An 18,381-nucleotide genomic window follows, 5' to 3' on the forward strand; every position below is an offset into this window, starting at 1 on the left:
AATAACATTTAAAGTAATTTAATTTAAAAATTAAATGCGGATTAAAAGAAGTACATGAAATTAAAAAAATTAATAACATTTAATGAAATTTAATTTAAAAATTAAATGCGGAAATTAAAAAATTTAATAACATTTAGTGAAATTTATTTTAAAATTAAATGCGGATTAAAAGAAGTACCTGAAATTAAAAAATTTAATGACATTTAATGAAATTTATTTAAAAATTAAATGCGTATTAAAAGAAGTACATGAAATTAAAATATTTAATAACATTTAATGAAATTTCATTTGGAAATTAAATGTGGATTAAAAGAAGTACATGAAATTAAAAGACAATGAGATGAAACGAATATATATTCAGTTAAGTTTAAATATTTTTATGTCATATTAGTTGACTTGTGTATTTTTATCAAATTTAAGTGAGAGTTTGAATTTTATATTAAATGAAAATGAAAAAGTTAGAATAATGTATAATATATATATATATATATATATATATATATATATATGTATATATATATATATATATTTATTTATTTATTTGTGTTAAGGTTTTTTTTGTCTTAATTTTATTTGGTTCATGTTTTATTGTTTTTGATTTTTTTTTTAAAAAATTTCTTTTGGAAGACTCAATAGTAATGTTAAAATTGATAATTTGTTTTGGTGACTAATTTGGAATTTTGAATTACATTTTTAGTTGTAAGTTAATTTTTTTATTTGTTTTTAGAGTTTAACATTATTTTAGAGTGAAATTTTTTTAAATTTGAATTACAAAAAACTTGTAATTTTTTTGGATTAATTTTTTTTAATTAAGTGAGCTAGTGAATCAACTCGTTTAGTCTACCAACTCGTGGTGAACTAGGTTGGGTTGAGCTGGATGGCCCATTTTGAGAGGACTAAATACAATTATAAATAATCAATAAGGTACTTGTGATTAGAAATGTTTTTCCTTGATGTCATAGTAACAAATTTTAATATTAGTATTTAAGTTGTATGTTTATATTGTTTCACATGTTTTTTATATTTTAATGTCAGTTAAAAAACGTGACATGTCAAATTTTTTTAACATAATTAGGTTAAAAAGACTATATTATTTATATTTTTAAGGTTAAAAAAATTATATCTATTCATTTCTTAAATTTGAAAACTAAAAGTATATAAAATTTTGTGTCGAAATTTAATGTCAAAATTAAATAACTAAAAACATATTTAACTCTAATAAGAATGATAATATTATATTATCTTTTTTTGTCAACAATTATTTTCTAATTTTATCCTTAAATAAAAGGTTTTTTAATTAAAGTAATTAATTTTATCATTTAAATGAACGTTTCTTTATATTTTATTAATTACTTTTTCAACTGTTTTTTTTAACTTAACATATTTTAATTAAAAGGTTACATACGAAATAAATTAAAACAATTTATGATAAAATTATTAAAATTATTTATATTTAATTTTATAATTATGATAATAACAATAATAATAATTTTATTTGTTTTTATCATCACCAAAAGAAATAAATATATGTGCATGTGTTTTCATCAATAATAATAATAACTATGATAATTAAAATAATTATAATTATAATATTAATATTAATAATTTTGAATAAATATGATTTCTTCAATCATTTTAGTACATTTCAATTTTAATTTTTGTATTTTATTGGGTTAATTTTATTTTACTAATTAGTGATGTGTGAAATAATATAGATTCAAATAAAGAAAAGGAGAAAATCTTCACAATTTTTTATTAAAAGAAAGTGGTTGTTAACTTATATATTATAATTTACCGTATATTAATAAATTAAATTGATATTTTAACTTTTTACTTACTCAAAAGTATTTTCAAATTTTTAACTGTACATTTATATTCATTCAAATAATATTTTTACAGTAAAGTTTATCGTCATACTTTTGAAAATTAAAAATGCATAACAAATTTTACATTTGACATGCTTTCTATTTAACTAAATTAAATTTATATAACTTTTTTCTAAATTAATAATTTTGTAGGTGATACACGTAATATACATAATGTAGAAATACTTGTTTTACATTTTTCTATTACATCTATATTTATTAATTCATAAATATACATATTTATAAGCAAGCTTTCCTTTTTCAGAATTATTAATGAAGGGATTGGACCTTCCAAAATGGAGATGATGAGAAACGACAGCGTTTGAACGGGAAGGGTGCCACACGTCACTGGCCTAGATGGGGCCACGTCCAGTCTAATTCTCACCCAGAAAACGACAAAACAGAGGAAGAAGAAGAAGCTTTGAAGATATTATTTATAGGGAACGATGATAGAACTGAACAGAAGAAAATATAGATATTTTGGGTTCTGCTGTTGTGTACGTTATTAAAACAAATCCATTTCTTTCTCTCTCTTTTCTATTCGCTCAAATGGCTGTCAACCTTGGAAACCTGGCGCTGTTACTGGACCTGGCTTCGCCGCGGGGCACGATTCTAGAGAGGAAGACTCGTCCCGTTGGATCCGACATCGTTTTGAGCTCGGCACCCTCCAAGAGGGACTCCCCCCCCTCCTGCTGCTATGCGCCCGAGGGAGACGCGCGGAACCGCCTGGTGATGGTGCGTGGAAAGTCCAACTCGGAGAAGAACGGCGTGGAGTTTGACAGCGACGAGGAGGAGGAGGAGGAAGGTGGGATGGAGGACTGGGAGACGGAAATGCGGCGGAGAGTGAGGGAGTTCGAGGCGAGGAGGGAGCTGGAGACGAAGGCGGAGGAGTTACAGAGCAGCGTTGATGAAGGCAGGGAAGAAACTGAGGAGGAGAAAAGGATGAGAGTCAGAAAAGAACTCGAAAAGGTTTTTTTTTTTTAATAATTCATACAACAACTTAGATTTGATTCTCGGTACTGAATTTTTTACATATGAGACCTAAATACCTAATTTATGCTGACCAAATTAAAACAGTATATTGGTTAATTTAATTAATGTTATAAATCTAAGAAGCTGTATGTTTATCGTGTTTAAGAAAATAATGCCCTTATTTGTTTTTTATTATGCATGACATGAATTATTTTCAAAGTCAATAAATTTAGTTCGCATGCAACGTCTAATTGGTTGTATTAAGTTTGGTAACTTGTGTTAATTTTTAGTACAATCTTTCATTGTGCATATTACTAATTGAAGCTCAAGTCTAGAAGACTAACATAAAAAATGGGTAATGAATTAGGTCCATGTTTTGTTCTTTTAGCTCTGGGTAACAATTTTTGTATGTAGTCTATATGTTGAATTAAGACCTTTTTCATAATTTGTTGTTTTATTGATTTGGTGGATCAATCAGGTGGCTAAGGAACAGGCAGAAAGGAGGGCCACTGCACAGCTGATGTTTGATTTGGGCCAGAAGGCTTATGGAAAGGGCTCCTATGGACGTGCCATTGAGTTTCTTGAAGCTGCACTCACTATCATACCAAGACCTACATTATTTGGTGGTGAGGTTGGTTCTTTCTTGCCTCACCTAAATAAGAATTTCTGTCTGATTGTTTTAAGTGGAGGTAAAAGTAATTATAAAAAATTGTGTTTTTCAGATTCAAATATGGCTGGCTATGGCCTATGAGGCCCATAACCGCCATAAAGATTGCATTGCTCTATACCGGCAATTAGAAAATACACACCCGAGTATCAGCATCCGACGCCAAGCCGCAGAGCTTCGGTATATTTTGCAAGCGCCAAAGCTCAAGATATCCCAGGAGGAGATGGTGACTATACCCTTGATTGGCTCTAGTTATGACAGGTGACTTCGTTGTTCATTTGCAAACTAGTCTCATTCAAGTCTTTGTTTATTATTAACCAACTTTACGTCAGGTATGATAATGCTGTTGTTGTTTGTGTTACTTACCAGTTTTAACTGACTGTGCATTATTCTCATTAAATTGGATTCTTCTAACTTGTGCTGAATAGATATCGATCTTTTCTGGTAAGGTTTGAATGTTTTGGATTATCAATAATTCATTTTCAACAATGAAGATATTATCTGTTATTTGAATGCTGCTCATCCTTGTTCATCAATCTAACTTTTGAATGCCCTTAATAAGAAGGCAAACATGTTGAAAGAGTATTTATGTTTGAACTAATTATTATGTTATTATCACTACTCATTTACTTTATCAATGTTGGGTAAAATTAAATGCGTTTAGTTGTATTTAATAGTGTTGGTAAAATCAATTGTTTTAGGAGATTGCAAAGGTTAGGAGTGCTTCTAGTAATGATTAAGGTATTAATATTATTGAGAAGATATAACACCAATAAGACTTGAGTCCAATCATATAAGGGATTAATATCATTCATAACTCAAAACCTTAAGGGAGTGAGTTAATGAGTCTTTACCCTTATATGATGCTTCATTTTCTCATTTCTATCTAATATGTGACTTAGACTCACATTTGGATTTTCAACAATATTCATTCTTCATAAAGTCACCAGAGTCAGATGTGTAGCGTGAAACACTATATGGTTCATTATTTAAATAGAATTGATTTTTTCCAAAAGTCGATGTCTGATCACTTGAATTTAGGAATTCAAGTAAAAGATTATGTAGAGAAGGCTGATGCATGCAATCCCAAGTATAAATATGACGGTTTTGCAATTGATGCCTTTTCCTGTTATCATTGTCAATCTGGAACAAATGTTGCGATGCTATATTCAAATTAGATGAATGTGCATTGTTGTGCTGTTGAATTGGATTAGCTTGACTCAAATATTGCTGGAAATGACTTTCAATGTTTTGTATTGCAAGTCCTGACACATTCCTTAGCTAGTTTCTTTTATCTAGATAAGCACTAGTTTCAGAAAATTCAAACCTCCCCTTTCGAAGAAACTTCATATGTGAATCATAAGTCCGACTAAGCCTTTTCCTACCCAACATTAATGATTCACTTTTCCCTTATTTCATGTTTATGTTCTCCAATTATGACACTTTGGAGAGTCTGTCCTTTAGTATTCATTAATGGCTGACATTTTCTATTATTGTTTACAATAATTTCTTGTGACTGAAGTCTCCCAAAACTTTCTACATTTGTAGTTACTACTCTTTCATTGTCTATCCTCCATAATGCGTATTTCCATAAATTGCTTAGATTCAAAATCTTAAGTAGCTTTTGAAAATACAGTTTATCCAAACAACTATATATGAGAGTGTTATTATTAGCCGTTATAACTTTATATCCCAAGGGTTTGAAGCATTTTTGACACAGCTACAAGGCATTACAAGTTGCTATCTAGAACCAAAACTTTCAAACCCAATACTGGATAATAGTATTTTCTCGAATCAACTAATTGGAACATATTTGAGTCCATTTTAGGGAATATAACAGAGAAAATATATCTCAATTAGTTGTAACAAACTGCCACTAAACTATGCTAAACTTGATAATTCTTGTTAGATACTCAAATCTTATGCTAGCAAAAGAGCTGATGTAGGGATCTTATAAAAAAGGTTATAATAAAGGCTTAGGGTTTGTAGCTTTACACTTACATTTAGTACCTACTTCCATAATAATTAACTTGAGAGATAGGAACCCAATAAAATTTAAGTGATCTTAATGAATTTAACCCAATGCATGAAGGTGTTGGCTAGCTTGATGGTTGATCATTCCTTATCTCTCAAGTTAAAAATTATGAAAACATATATTAAATGTAAGTGCAAAGATGCAAACCCTAAGCCTTCTTGATAAGATAAGATCCGCCATATCGATTCTTTGCTTGAACATAAGATTTGAGTACTTAGCAAAAATTATCAAGTTTAGTAGAGTTTAGTCGTAGTTTGTTATAACTAATTGAGATATACTTCCTATGTTATATTCTCTAAAATGAACTCAAACATGTTCCAATCAGTTGATTCGAAAAAATACTATTATCTAGTATTGGGTTTGAAAGTTTTGGTTCTAGATAACAAATTGCAATGCCTTGTAGCTATGTCAAAAATGCTTAAAATCCTTAGGATATATAGTTATAACTGCTAATAATGACACTTTCATACAATTGTTTAGATCTAAACTGTATTTTCAAAAGCCACTTAAGATTTCGAATCTAAGCAATTTGTGAAAATACGCATCATGGAGGATAGACGATGAAAGAGTAGTAACTACAAACGTAGAGGGTTTTGGGAGACTTCAGTCAAGGAAATTATTGTAAACAATAATTGGGAATGTTAGTCATTATTGAATATTGAAGGACAAACTCTTCAAAGTATCATAATTGGAGAACATAAACATGAAATAAGGGAAAAGTAAATCATTAATGTGGGGTAGGAAAAGACTTAGTTGGACTTATGATTTTCGTATGAAGTTCTTCGAAGGTGGAGGTGTTGAATTTTCCAAAACTAGTGCTTGTCTAGATCAAAGAAACTAGTTTAGGAATGTGTAAGACTTGCAATACAAAACATTGAAAGTCTTTTCCAGCAATATTTGAGTCAAACTAGTCCAATTCAACAATACAACAATGCACATTCATCTAATTTGAATATGACATTGCAACATCTGTTCCAAACTGACAATGATGTCAGAAAAATGCGTCAATTGCAAAACCGTCATATTCATATTTGTGATTGCATACATCAGTATTCTCTACGTAATCTTTTACTTGAATTTCTGAATTCAAATGATCAGATATCGACTTTTAGGAAAAATCATTTCTATTTACAAAATGAACCGTATGGTGTTTCACGCTACACATCTTACTCTCTTGTGAATTTATGAACAATGAAAATACTATTGTTGACAAAGTTTTCAGTGAGGATACATGCATGTAAAGTGAAATGAATATTTCTTCATTATCATTCAATGACACGTGTCACTAATTTCCACCACAACTTCTCGTTTCTTTTCTACTATCATATTGAAAAGAACATGGCATTTCTGAGGCCAAAGTAGATGAAATTCTTTATCCTCCAAATGGAACTCAGAAGTTTAAAGATGATGATTTAAATACCTGCTTATCAATGTATAATAATCCTGAGAACTGCTTGAGTATAGAAGAACAAGACTTACAAAATAACAAATAAAAAACTAAGTATGTTTAAGCATTCTCACAAATATTATACACTACCAGTTTCTTGAATAAATCCACCAAAAAATATGCTTTGTAACTCTACTAAAGCACCAACAAGTGGGACATCGATTTATCTTATTCTAGTTATCTAATATTTTAATCACAGTTTACTAACCAAGTTATGTGTCTCAAATTAAAATCCACCAAATGAAGGCAGAGGAAGCAAGAGGATCTTAATTAATTCTTAGTGGACTAAGGCAACAATAACTTTAACATTAATCACATTATATAAACAACATCACTAGCTAACCAAATTTGAATAAGCTACACAAGATGAATATCAAATCGAGTATCATATTAGCTTGGAATAATGCACATTCTGCTCGGTGATGTCATGTGTAGATTGTTGACAAACAAGTCTTTCTAGATAAAATACTCTTTGTTTTATAACATGTTTTTTACATTCAACAGTGTAAGAACTATTTATAAGCCTTTTGTCTTGACCCTTCAACTGCATGCTTTAAATTTTAACTACTACCAAAATCATAATTAATGAACTATATTACATGCCTTAATCATTACTAGAAACACTCCTAACCTTGTAATCTCTTAAAACACTTGATTTTACCAACACTATTAAATGCAACTACCCACATTTTGTATTATAAACCCAATTGATTTGGATTTTCTCCTTTTCTGGCTGCCTGTATAACGTTTATACCTTGTGTGATGCTTTCCTTAACGTGTTTATAATTATTTTCTTGTGTGTTTTACTGGTTTTATGGTGACCTCTGTTGTTAGTGGTCTAAAATACAAGTGAATTTTTAGTATTTCTATGCGTATCCTAAAGAGAAGATTAATTAGGTACTCCCTGATGGTGAACATTTAACAAATCGTCAAACAATATCAATGGTGCTATTGTTTAATAATTAACTCAGTAAGAATCAGTGATAAAGCTGGATTTTTTGGTAAAGCACACGGTAACTGAATTTTGTCACTGATAGATCAATAATGCAATCTGGATGCGCAATTCTTTCTCTTGATTTTCCATTTTCTTTTTCAATTTTTTCTGCTCTCTTTTAGTCTTAAAGGTTTAGGGTAACATGTAGGGCTGAATTAGCTGCAACTTGCTCAAGTTGTATCATCCTTTTCTATTCCTTTTGGTTTTTTAAATGCTTGAGTTTTCTAGTGAAAGGAACTCCCACTCATTAGTACTGAGAAGCCTTATAACTGCATATTCATTTTTCTTTTGTTATACTGTAATTGCATATTCAAAATTCTGGTTTATATCCTTCTTGCTACTTTTGTGATACAAAAAGTATGAATTATGATGTAATGGTAGCTATGCGGCAACATGGAGTGATAAGCACAAGGACAAGGATCGAAGAATGAGTGGATCAGTTACGAATCAGCTTCCATCATCCAAGGATTACCTTGCGGACTTTCTTGTATGGAAACCTCCCGTTGGGTTAGGGAAAAGTCGAGCATTCTGGGTTGGTTTAACGATATGGTTGGGATTGGTTGGAACCGCCCTTTTTATTCAAAGATAAAGTACACTTATATATAAAGTTCTCCAAGTGATGTATACATTCTAATTTGTAGCTATAGCTTTTCTTTTTTATATAATGTGAAGTCCATGTTGTAATATTAGAGAATGTATGGAATAGATTTGTAAAATTATTGTATGTATAAAATATATAAATATGCTATTTTGTTATATTTCCCTGGTGTGGTGTTCTTATGATGAAATTACAAGGATGGTCAGTAGTTGTACTAATGAAGAAAGCAGGTGTTTAGCAGAACTTCTCACTCTCTGCTTATGCCCTTTTTATTGTCTGCTATACGAAATGGTTAGTAAGCAGGTCTGTTGGAATTGGGAATGCAAGGTCTTATGATTCGTTATTTATTGGTATTGTTATAAGTATTTCATCTCTAATATGGATAAGGATGTTCTGCAGTGCTTTGTAACAGCAACTTTTTGGTGTAGACCAATTCTTAGGCATCATCAATTTTATCTACAATCAGTGATTTATGTCTCTGTGGCTTTATGCTGTCCAGCTCCAGCACTAATCAAGCAAGACCACAACTGAAATCGCACTTATGGAATAAGAAATTCTGCAGTTATACTTAGTTTTATGCCAAATATAAAAATTTAAGCTGTTAAATACCATCTGAAAAGGAGTAAAATATATTTAGATCCTTTTAGATTTGGGTAAAATCTAGTTTAGTTTCTACATTTTGTTAATAATGTTATTAGTTTTCGTATGTTTTAAGTGTGGTATGCTTCGCGTTTGAATCATATTGTTCTAATTTGAAATATGTTGTTATCATAATTTGGGTTTATGTTTTTGGATATGAAAGGGAAAATCATAGGATTTTGGATAATTTTGTCATTTGGTGTTCGGATTTTCGGGCGCCTCTAACAAGGAATACTATGAAGAAGCTTATTTCTTCCTAAATTTCCATATATATTCTCAACTTTTTGTATTTCGAAAGATACATTCTAAAAAATAATTTTTTATATTATATTATACATTTTGAAATACAACATAAAATTTATTTCAGATTATTTGATATATATATATATATATATATATATATATATTATATTTATATTTTGGATTATACATTTTAAAATATAAAATAGAAAATACATTTTTAATTATATATTCTAAAATACAAATTTACATAAAAAAAACTTCCAAAAAAGAATACATAAAAATATTTAACATTAATAATAAACAAAATCATATTTCAAAGGATATTTCCTTTACTCACTTGAAGGAAATGATATTTATAAATTTGTCAATTCGGCCTTCTTTCACAAGTTAAAAAAGTATGTAAAAAGTGCATATAAAAAGAGTCCATAAAAAACCTATGTACATTAAAATTGTAAATTTATTCCATTCTTTGGTTACTTACAATGTAATCTAAATTAAATTGTTAATTTTAACACTGTTAATTTTGACATTATGATTCAAGATAACTAGATTACAAGTCTCAATATCACAGAAAAAAAATACTTGTATACAAAAAGAGAATAAATTTAATTTTACTAACTCAAATTCACTTTAAACCTAACTTTAGTCCTAACTTTTAACAAATTATATTAGTGTTCATAGTGTGGGATATCACCGCAGAAGCATAAAGGTGGTGGTTTTAAAGATTATGTTAAGAAGGGTTCTCTAAGGAAGATGTTGTCGTTATACTTTCAAGGTTTAAACAATTATTCAAATGTAAATGTTAATCACATTAGATCACATACAAATAGACTTAAAAGAATATGAACATTTGAGATATATGATAGATGCTTTGTAATGAGAGAAAATTAATTACATGTTTCCAAATACTAACAATAATATAAAAGATATTAGACTTAGACTTGTTATAGATGAAATGAAAATATATGATAATTTAAATAGTAAACATAAGTCATAGTCTATTACAATTATTCGTTATTGTGAATAAAATACAACTATGTGATGCTATTTTTAATAATCTCGAATTCAAGACAACTAGAAAATAATATTGAATATCTCATATATGTTAAGAGAGTACATGTCATGATAAATTAAAATATTAAAATATGGAAGAAAATTCATGTATCTTGGACATAGATATTTCTTAAATTTAACCAGTTTTTCCATAAATTGATGAAATTACCATATATAAAGAAAGTAAAAAAAAACTCTAACTATCTTAAATAGATCACAAGTATACATGAAAAAGATACAAGTTGACAAAAAAAATCATAAGAAAAATTTTATATTCTATATCTCATGTTAAAAGACGTTTGATGCATGACCATTATAAACATCTTCTTGTATATAGAAAAACTTGTTTACCAAATTACTTTTGAATCATGTTTAACATTAAGCTTATATTAAAGTTTATTTATTTCATAAATAACCAAATAATTAATATAATGATGTTATATGGATACGAATGAACTTGTGGATTTGAATTGAAATCGCATCCAAACTTCAATATAATAATAAAAATCCAAACACGATTAGGGTTAATGTTAAAATTATATGTCATGAATAAAAGTGGATGACTGCGTCAATGCCAATCACAATTTCCTAGTACTAGTTTTCTATTTGATTATATGTATGAATTCAATATTTGTAACCATAAATGTCAATGAGGTAGGGTGGAGTGAGGGAGAGTTTTTTTATTTCATATTCATCTTCTAAGTAAAAATTCATCTTCACCTCTATTTCCATACTCAACGAGTATAATATTTTTATCCACATCACTATAACAAGTATACACTTGTACTCGTTCCTTTACTATTTCAATGTCAATTAATTATGTTTTATAAAAAATAAAAAATAACGACAAAGAAAACATGATATTATCAAATATTCAATATTAAAATAATGTATTCTTATTTTTTTAATAAAAAATATTTAGAAAAAAATTATAATTATATATATATATATATATATATATATATTTTAAATTAAAGTATCAAATAAAATTTTCTTAGAACCAAAATATTTATTAAGTTTGCAAAAGTTAAAAAGTTGATAAAATTAAAAAATATTATTTAAAAAATTATAAAAAATAAGTATCCAAGTTTGAAAATATTTTAATTGTCTATTTACTTATTTTCTCTAAATTCTAATTAATATTTTTTATACACTAATAAAATTATAATATATAAGTTAAATGAAATTATACAAAGATAAAGATAAAACTAATCATGATTAAAATTTGGCATAAATATTTTATCTTTTGAACTTCAATATATTTTGTAGAACTGTCAAAACGGGTAACCCGACCCGGCCCACCACGGGTTGGTCATTTAGTAAGCCAACCCAACCCGGCTCATTTATTAGCGAGTCAGAAAAATCTGAACCCGGCTCGACCCACCACGGGTTGATGGGTAAACGGGTTGGCTCACTAGCCCACTTAATTAAAATTTTTTTTAAATAAAAAATATTACAAACTTTCTATATTCAAATTTAAACAAATTTCACTCCCAAAAAATGATGTTAAACTGAAGACAATTCAAAATAATAATAAAAAGTACAATATAATCCAAATGTCATCCAAAAACAAACACAAAAAACATACAAATAAGTTTCTTATATTCATCATTTTTGTGTTATTTATCCATTTACAATATTAGAATCTTGAATAGATAAATCTACAATATTTTCTCTTGAATCATCTTCTTCTTTATCTCCATCTACAATTCAATAAAAAAAAGTTAACTAATAATATTGAAACATAAAATAGTAAATAATTAAATAAATTTCGTAGTACTAATAATAATTTTACCTGTTAATTCAAAATCCTGTAACCAATTTTGAGTTAAAATGAGTGCCTCAACATTCTCTGGAAGAATGGAAGAACGATATTTGGTTAGCACACGAGAACCAAGACTAAAGGCAGACTCACTAGCAACTGTTGTGATTAGAATGCTAAGAATGTCACAAGCCATCTTAGATAAGTTTGGATATTGATCTCGACGATCCCTCCAATAACTCAATACATCCAACTTATCAAAAAAAATTGGATCAAGATTCCCTTCATCTAAATAAAGGTCCAATTCAGACCTTCGAGTGTCATTAACATGTTGGCTCAAATAATCCACATATTCCTAAAACATCATGAAACATATTTAATAAGTCATTCATCATAAATAAGAAATAAAATAAAATAAGTTGAGAATTAAAAACTTACATCAAATGCATCCATCACCGGCTCATCATTAGTAAAAGAAGGTTGTGTTGGAAGGGAAACTTCAGAACATGAAGTGTTTAACTCAATTGAATTTAATTTGACATATTCTTCAAACAACTTATACATCTTATCCTTTAAAAAATTAATCTTTTCTGCACAAGTAGAATGATTAATCTTTCTATAACAAAATCGAATTGCTTCAAACTTCATCCGTGGATCAAGAATAGTCGCAATAGCAAGAATGTCACAATATTGATCCCAATACTTACTAAACTTGTTCATCATACTCAATGACATATCTTTAATCGTCAGATCATCACTTTTAACATTGTCCAGCAACAAACATTCAATTTTCCAAACTTGCATGAAGTAACGATTAGAAGTTGGATAAGAAGAACCTGAAATTAAATTAGTCATTACATAAAATGGCTTCCAGAACTCATATTTTTCCAGCCATTTTCCACTCATCATTTGAGAGACAATGAACATAGTTTCTATCACAGATAGACAAACTTCCAAAGGCATGTCGATATCTAATTGCACTCTCAAGCATAAGATAGGAAGAATTCCATCTAGTAGGAACATCCATTCTCAAACCTACTTTGGAATCAATACCCCTTACTTGCATAACACATTCTTTAAATGCAATTTTTCTTGCCTCTGATCCTCTTACATATTTTATACTCTCTCTAATCTTTTGCAAAGCATCAGAAGCCACCTTTAATCCCTCTTGCACAATAATATTCAAGACATGTGCACTACACCTTACATGAAAGTAATCACCATTACAAAGAAAACTATTTTGCAATTTCAATTGCTCACTCAAAATTTTATTCAACACCTGGCTTTCGGCCCTGACTTTGTATTTATAATTTACCTCATGGATCCTAAGCTGATATAAGCCCAATAAAATATAAACATATTACCTGAATATCCGGTTGGTTGTTTGTAACCACTCGGTTAATATTTTATACTATACACTATGCCCCCCAAGTCCGAGTTAAGCGTTTGGCTTTAGCCGTGGTTAACTGTAGGACTGATGAGTTTGAGGGAGGCTGCGTTTGCGGAATTTAAAGCGTTTTACCGCTCGACCTTCAACAATAACCGAGCGGGATTTACCGCTCGTCCTTCAATAGGAACCGAGAGGAATTTACCTCTCGGTCTTCGACATTTATCGAGAGGGTTTTACCTCTCGACCTTCGACATTAACCGAGCAGGATTTACCGCTCGTCCTTCAACAGGAGCCGAGAGGAATTTACCTCTCGGTCTTCAACATTTATCGAGAGGGTTTTACCGCTCGACCTTCGACATTAACCGAGCGGGATTTACCGCTCGTCCTTCAACAGGAACCGAGAGGAATTTACCTCTCGGTCTTCGACATTTATCGAGAGGGTTTTACCGCTCGACCTTCGACATTAACCGAGCGGGATTTACCGCTCGTCCTTCAACAGGAACCGAGAGGAATTTACCTCTCGGTCTTCGACATTTATCGAGAGGGTTTTACCGCTCGACCTTCGACATTAACCGAGCGGGATTTATCGCTCATCCTTCAATAGGAACCGAGAGGAATTTACCTCTCGGTCTTCGACATTTATCGAGAGGGTTTTACCTCTCGACCTTCGACATTAACCGAGCGGGATTTACCGCTCGTCCTTCAACAGGAACCGAGAGGAATTTACCTCTCGGTCTTCGACATTTATCGAGAGGGTTTTACCTCTGCTTTGAGCTAGGAGTGTTTCCTAGTGAACGAGATTTACCGTTCGTCGTTGAGAGGGCTTTACCTCTCTCCCGAGGGGGATTTACCGCTCGGTCTTCGACCTAGGAGTGCTTCCTAGGGAACGGGCTTTACCGTTCGCCTTTGAGAGGGTTTTACCTCTGCTTTGAACTAGGAGTGTTTCCTAGTGAACGTGATTTACCGTTTGTCGTTGAGAGGGCTTTACCTCTCTCCCGAGGGGGATTTACCGCTCGGTCTTCGACCTAGGAGTGCTTCCTAGGGAACGGGCTTTACCGTTCGGCTTTGAAATTCTTGATCGAAATTGGTAACCGATGATCGAGCGTGAATTGCTCGGTTTTATTCATTGCATAATGAAAGTTTAGTAAAATAACAAAAGTCTAAATCAAGAATTTAAACATGACATTAAATAGAGATTTGGATTCCTATCTTCAGTTTATAACTCCGCGAACCGATCGTTCACGATGGCGAGCTGGACTGCGACTATAGTCCCGCCTTCGTTCGTTCTTCCGATACGCTCGTTCGGGACTTCTTCTTGCTTCTTGTATGTACTTACGGAGGTGTCCTGCCCGAACAAGACGTTCTATTTCGTTTTTCAGCGTAATGCATTCTTCTGTAGTATGCTCCCGATTCTGATGGAAATGACAGCTCTTCCTTTCATCTGCGTATCTTGGAGATGGTTTCGTTTGGAGTGTGAGAAGTTCAGCGTTTAGAGCTTCTTCAAGAACTTTTGCCCTAGGTGTGTTGAGGGGTGTATAGTGATTAAATTTAAATGTTCGGGAAAACTCCCCGCTTTTACCATTATTGCCGAACGGTCGTTTACCGTCCTTTCTACCTCCACTTGCCTCAGCCTCTTGTTGTCGCTTTCTTTGTGAAATTCGCATGTCCTCCATGCGGATGAATTCGGCTATCCGTTCTTGGAGCTCCTCCATTGTTTTTGGCGGTCGTGCATACAATTTCTCAGCAAAATACCCTGGTTTTAGACAGGAAGGCAAATTGGTGATGATAAAAGATTGACTTACCTCTTTAACTCGTCGTGCAGTTTCCATATACCTTTTCATAAAGGCCTTCAAAGTTTCTCCCTTTTCCTGTTTAGTATTTACCAATTCCGCTGGCGTTACCTCCTGATTACGATTGGAGGCATATTGCCTTTTAAAAAGGTTTTCCACAGTGGCGAAGCAATCCACTGTGTTTGGGGGAAGAGTGTTATACCACTCTAATGCTTCATCCTTGAGTGATAAGGAGAAGGCTCTGCACATAATCGGATCACTGTCCGTGTAGAACACCATTGCATTGGTGAAAATCCTGAGATGATTGTCGGGATCCGTCGAGCCATCATACTTATCCAATACAGGAGGGTTCTTCTCTGGCATTGGAGTTTGCATGATGATCGCAGTGAAAGGGAGCAGAATGGAGGGCCGATCGGTTCGTAAGGGGGATGGTTCCCTTCTTCCCCGATCATTCGGGTCAGTATGCCGAGATGGCTGCTGATTACGACTTCCAGCGTTATCATTGTGTTGGTTGTTACCCCGATCGGCTGTGGACTCCGAGTGTTGAGCTGACCGCTCGGCACAACCTCGCTCTGCTCTCAACATTGTAATTTCTTCTGCGTGCTTTCGCTGCATCTCTTGTTGTGCGTGCGTCTGTGCTTGTATGGTTCTGGCTTGTGCCTGTATTTGCGCCTGTATCTGCGCTATCAAATCTCTGGTGTGTTGTTCTTCCTCCATGCTCCTCGTGGTCACCATTTGGGTTTGCCGCTCGACCCCACGGTGAGCGCCAAAATGTTTCGGTAGATATTTTTGGGGACCGAGAGACTAACCTGCTGACGCGTCTGGGCCGCTCGCTCGCCTCCAAACTCCTACTGTTGGTCGATCGGTGTTGGCGCAAGCCAATCGGTCTCCTTCTTGATGAGGGTGGATGTACCTGCAAAAGGTACTCCGACGCTCAAGTTAGGCGTGTGATTTGAAGAGCCTCAGCTTTTAGTTGAATATTTGGTGATTAATGCGTAAGTGGAACGTACCTGGCTTTCGGCCCTGGCTTTGTATTTATAATTTACCTCATGGATCCTAAGCTGATATAAGCCCAATAAAATATAAACAGAATAAGATATAAACATATTACCTGAATATCCGGTTGGTTGTTTGTAACCACTCGGTTAATATTTTATACTATACAACATTTGTGTTTGAACATTTGAAATTCACATAAAAATATTTTTATGTAAAAAAATGAATAAATTTGTTAAAAAAGAAGTAGAAATATTTAAATATTAAACATAATAATCAATTGTAATTAATAAAACATAATTTGAACATAATCATTCAAATGTAATTGTAAGAGAGAAATTACTTTTGAGATGTGAGTAAATTTCATGAATATAAAACAAGTTAAACAATTAGAAGAGAAAAGAAAAAGTGTAACAAAAGAAAAAGAATGATTATAAAACTAAATACTAAGAAAATAATATATATATATATATATACTTATAAATTATTTAAATTATCTAATAAATTGTGAGTATTTTAATAATTCAAAATACTATTATTTAGGACATGTATGAGAATGAAATATGACAAGAATTACTCATATTCATACCAAATTGAAAAAAAAATAAACATTACCCATATTTATACTCAATCAATATATAAATTTTATATGAAAATGGGGGCGTGTTTAAATAATACCAAAATAAACATGTTTATTTGTCATCACCATGTTTATTTGTCATCCACCATTGTTTGGGTTTACGGTTAATAACGTGATTTTCAATCATTCATTCATGCAATCATTATTTACATAGTCATCTTTACTATAAATAATAAAATAACTACTATCTTATTAATTTTATTTAATGTTACTATTATTATTATTAATTTGGTAATGACAATATTTAGTGATAAATATAAAAGTATAAAGTTTGTTCTTATTACTTTTTAATCAGATTAAAAAATTTAAATGACTCAACAATGATATGAGCTCAATAAGATGATGAAAATGAACTAAAACATGATAAGCACGAATTAATACACAAAGGAAAATCTATTTGTAGAAAAAGTTAAGCAAATAATCTCAACCAAAAGGGGTGGGGGTAGGGGTGAATTGGTTATCCCTTTAAAAAATTTGTTCTTTTAAAAGCTTTTTGAAATCTTTGAAGTTTTCTTGGAATGCAATCAAACAAGTATATGAACAATATTAAAAGAGAAGGAATCGAAAGATCTCCGCTCTCAAGAAAACAGAGAACTCCCCCTCTCAAATGCACTCTCCTTTCGCAACTCAATATTCCTTATAGGACAAGATGTGAATCACCTCACAATCTCAACCCAGAAACAAATCCCAACTTTATCTAACCTTAGAGCAACCCCAACTCTGAGAACTAGAACACATCGTTCTCTTCCTGACTCACAACAATAAGGAAACACAATCTTCTTGATTGTAGAAGAACACTGTAGAAAAAGATAGGCCAATACTCTCAACCAAGAGGGGGGTGAATTGGTTTGACTTTAAAAATTATGTTCTTTCAAAATTTTTTCGAAATCTTTGATATTTCTTGGAATTCATATGAAAAATATAATGAATCAACAAATAAAAGAGATAAGGAAGAGAAAGATTAACACATAGGTTTATACTGGTTCGGTCAAGCCTACATCCAGTCTCCTTCAATAACCTTATTTGAAGGGATTCCACTATATTGATAGAGTTCTTACAAGAAAGACATACAGAGAACAATCCTCTCAATGCAGTCTCCTTCCTAACTCAATACCAACTATAGCAACCCAGAAAGATCACCCACTTTCTGTCACCTTAGAGCAATCCCAACTCTAAGAATACCTTGAGAGCAATCCCAACTCTCAATGAGAACACCACAATTCTCTCCCCCTGGCACAACAACACAGGAACTCAATCTATTGATTAAAAAAGATAAACCTGATCTTCACA

The 18,381-nt window shown here is 31.6% G+C and overlaps 3 protein-coding genes across 3 annotated transcripts; 1 reads left to right on the plus strand and 2 right to left on the minus strand.

The window, feature by feature from the left end:
* Nucleotides 1-2,318: 2,318 nt before the first annotated feature.
* Nucleotides 2,319-8,738, plus strand: LOC108322730 (uncharacterized). The gene is made up of 4 exons (XM_017554947.2): nt 2,319-2,834; nt 3,316-3,468; nt 3,560-3,765; nt 8,362-8,738. Exons 1-4 carry the CDS (start codon nt 2,415-2,417, stop codon nt 8,567-8,569), a joined length of 987 nt encoding a protein of 328 aa, XP_017410436.1. The 5' UTR covers nt 2,319-2,414; the 3' UTR covers nt 8,570-8,738.
* Nucleotides 8,739-9,014: 276 nt separating this feature from the next.
* LOC108327575 (zinc finger BED domain-containing protein RICESLEEPER 3-like) lies at nt 9,015-13,595 on the minus strand. Its single transcript, XM_017561268.1, has 5 exons — nt 13,591-13,595; nt 13,227-13,477; nt 12,714-13,111; nt 12,309-12,630; nt 9,015-9,085 (listed from the first exon to the last, which is right to left on the minus strand). The coding sequence occupies exons 1-5, from the start codon at nt 13,593-13,595 to the stop codon at nt 9,015-9,017; spliced, it is 1,047 nt and encodes a 348-aa protein (XP_017416757.1).
* A 1,281-nt stretch (nt 13,596-14,876) lies between these two features.
* Nucleotides 14,877-16,172, minus strand: LOC108327567 (uncharacterized). The gene has a single exon (XM_017561259.1). It carries the CDS (start codon nt 16,170-16,172, stop codon nt 14,877-14,879), a length of 1,296 nt encoding a protein of 431 aa, XP_017416748.1.
* Nucleotides 16,173-18,381: the final 2,209 nt, after the last annotated feature.

The sequence above is a fragment of the Vigna angularis genome, chromosome 1 (assembly GCF_016808095.1).
Source record: "Vigna angularis cultivar LongXiaoDou No.4 chromosome 1, ASM1680809v1, whole genome shotgun sequence".
NCBI lineage: Eukaryota > Viridiplantae > Streptophyta > Magnoliopsida > Fabales > Fabaceae > Vigna > Vigna angularis.

What these genes read in the sequence shown, in the direction of transcription:
- LOC108327567 (XM_017561259.1), bottom strand. Translation starts at nt 16,172, where the DNA reads ATGGAGGAAGAACAACACACCAGAGATTTGATAGCGCAGATACAGGCG.
- LOC108327575 (XM_017561268.1), bottom strand. An exon ending in CGGTGATGGATGCATTTGAT is followed by an intron (nt 12,631 to 12,713) that starts GTAAGTTTTTAA and finishes ATGATGTTTTAG; the next exon opens with GAATATGTGGATTATTTGAG. An exon ending in ACAGGATTTTGAATTAACAG is followed by an intron (nt 9,086 to 12,308) that starts GTAAAATTATTA and finishes TTGCTTGATTAG; the next exon opens with TGCTGGAGCTGGACAGCATA.
- LOC108322730 (XM_017554947.2), top strand. Translation starts at nt 2,415, where the DNA reads ATGGCTGTCAACCTTGGAAACCTGGCGCTGTTACTGGACCTGGCTTCG. An exon ending in TCAGAAAAGAACTCGAAAAG is followed by an intron (nt 2,835 to 3,315) that starts GTTTTTTTTTTT and finishes TGGATCAATCAG; the next exon opens with GTGGCTAAGGAACAGGCAGA. An exon ending in CTACATTATTTGGTGGTGAG is followed by an intron (nt 3,469 to 3,559) that starts GTTGGTTCTTTC and finishes TGTGTTTTTCAG; the next exon opens with ATTCAAATATGGCTGGCTAT.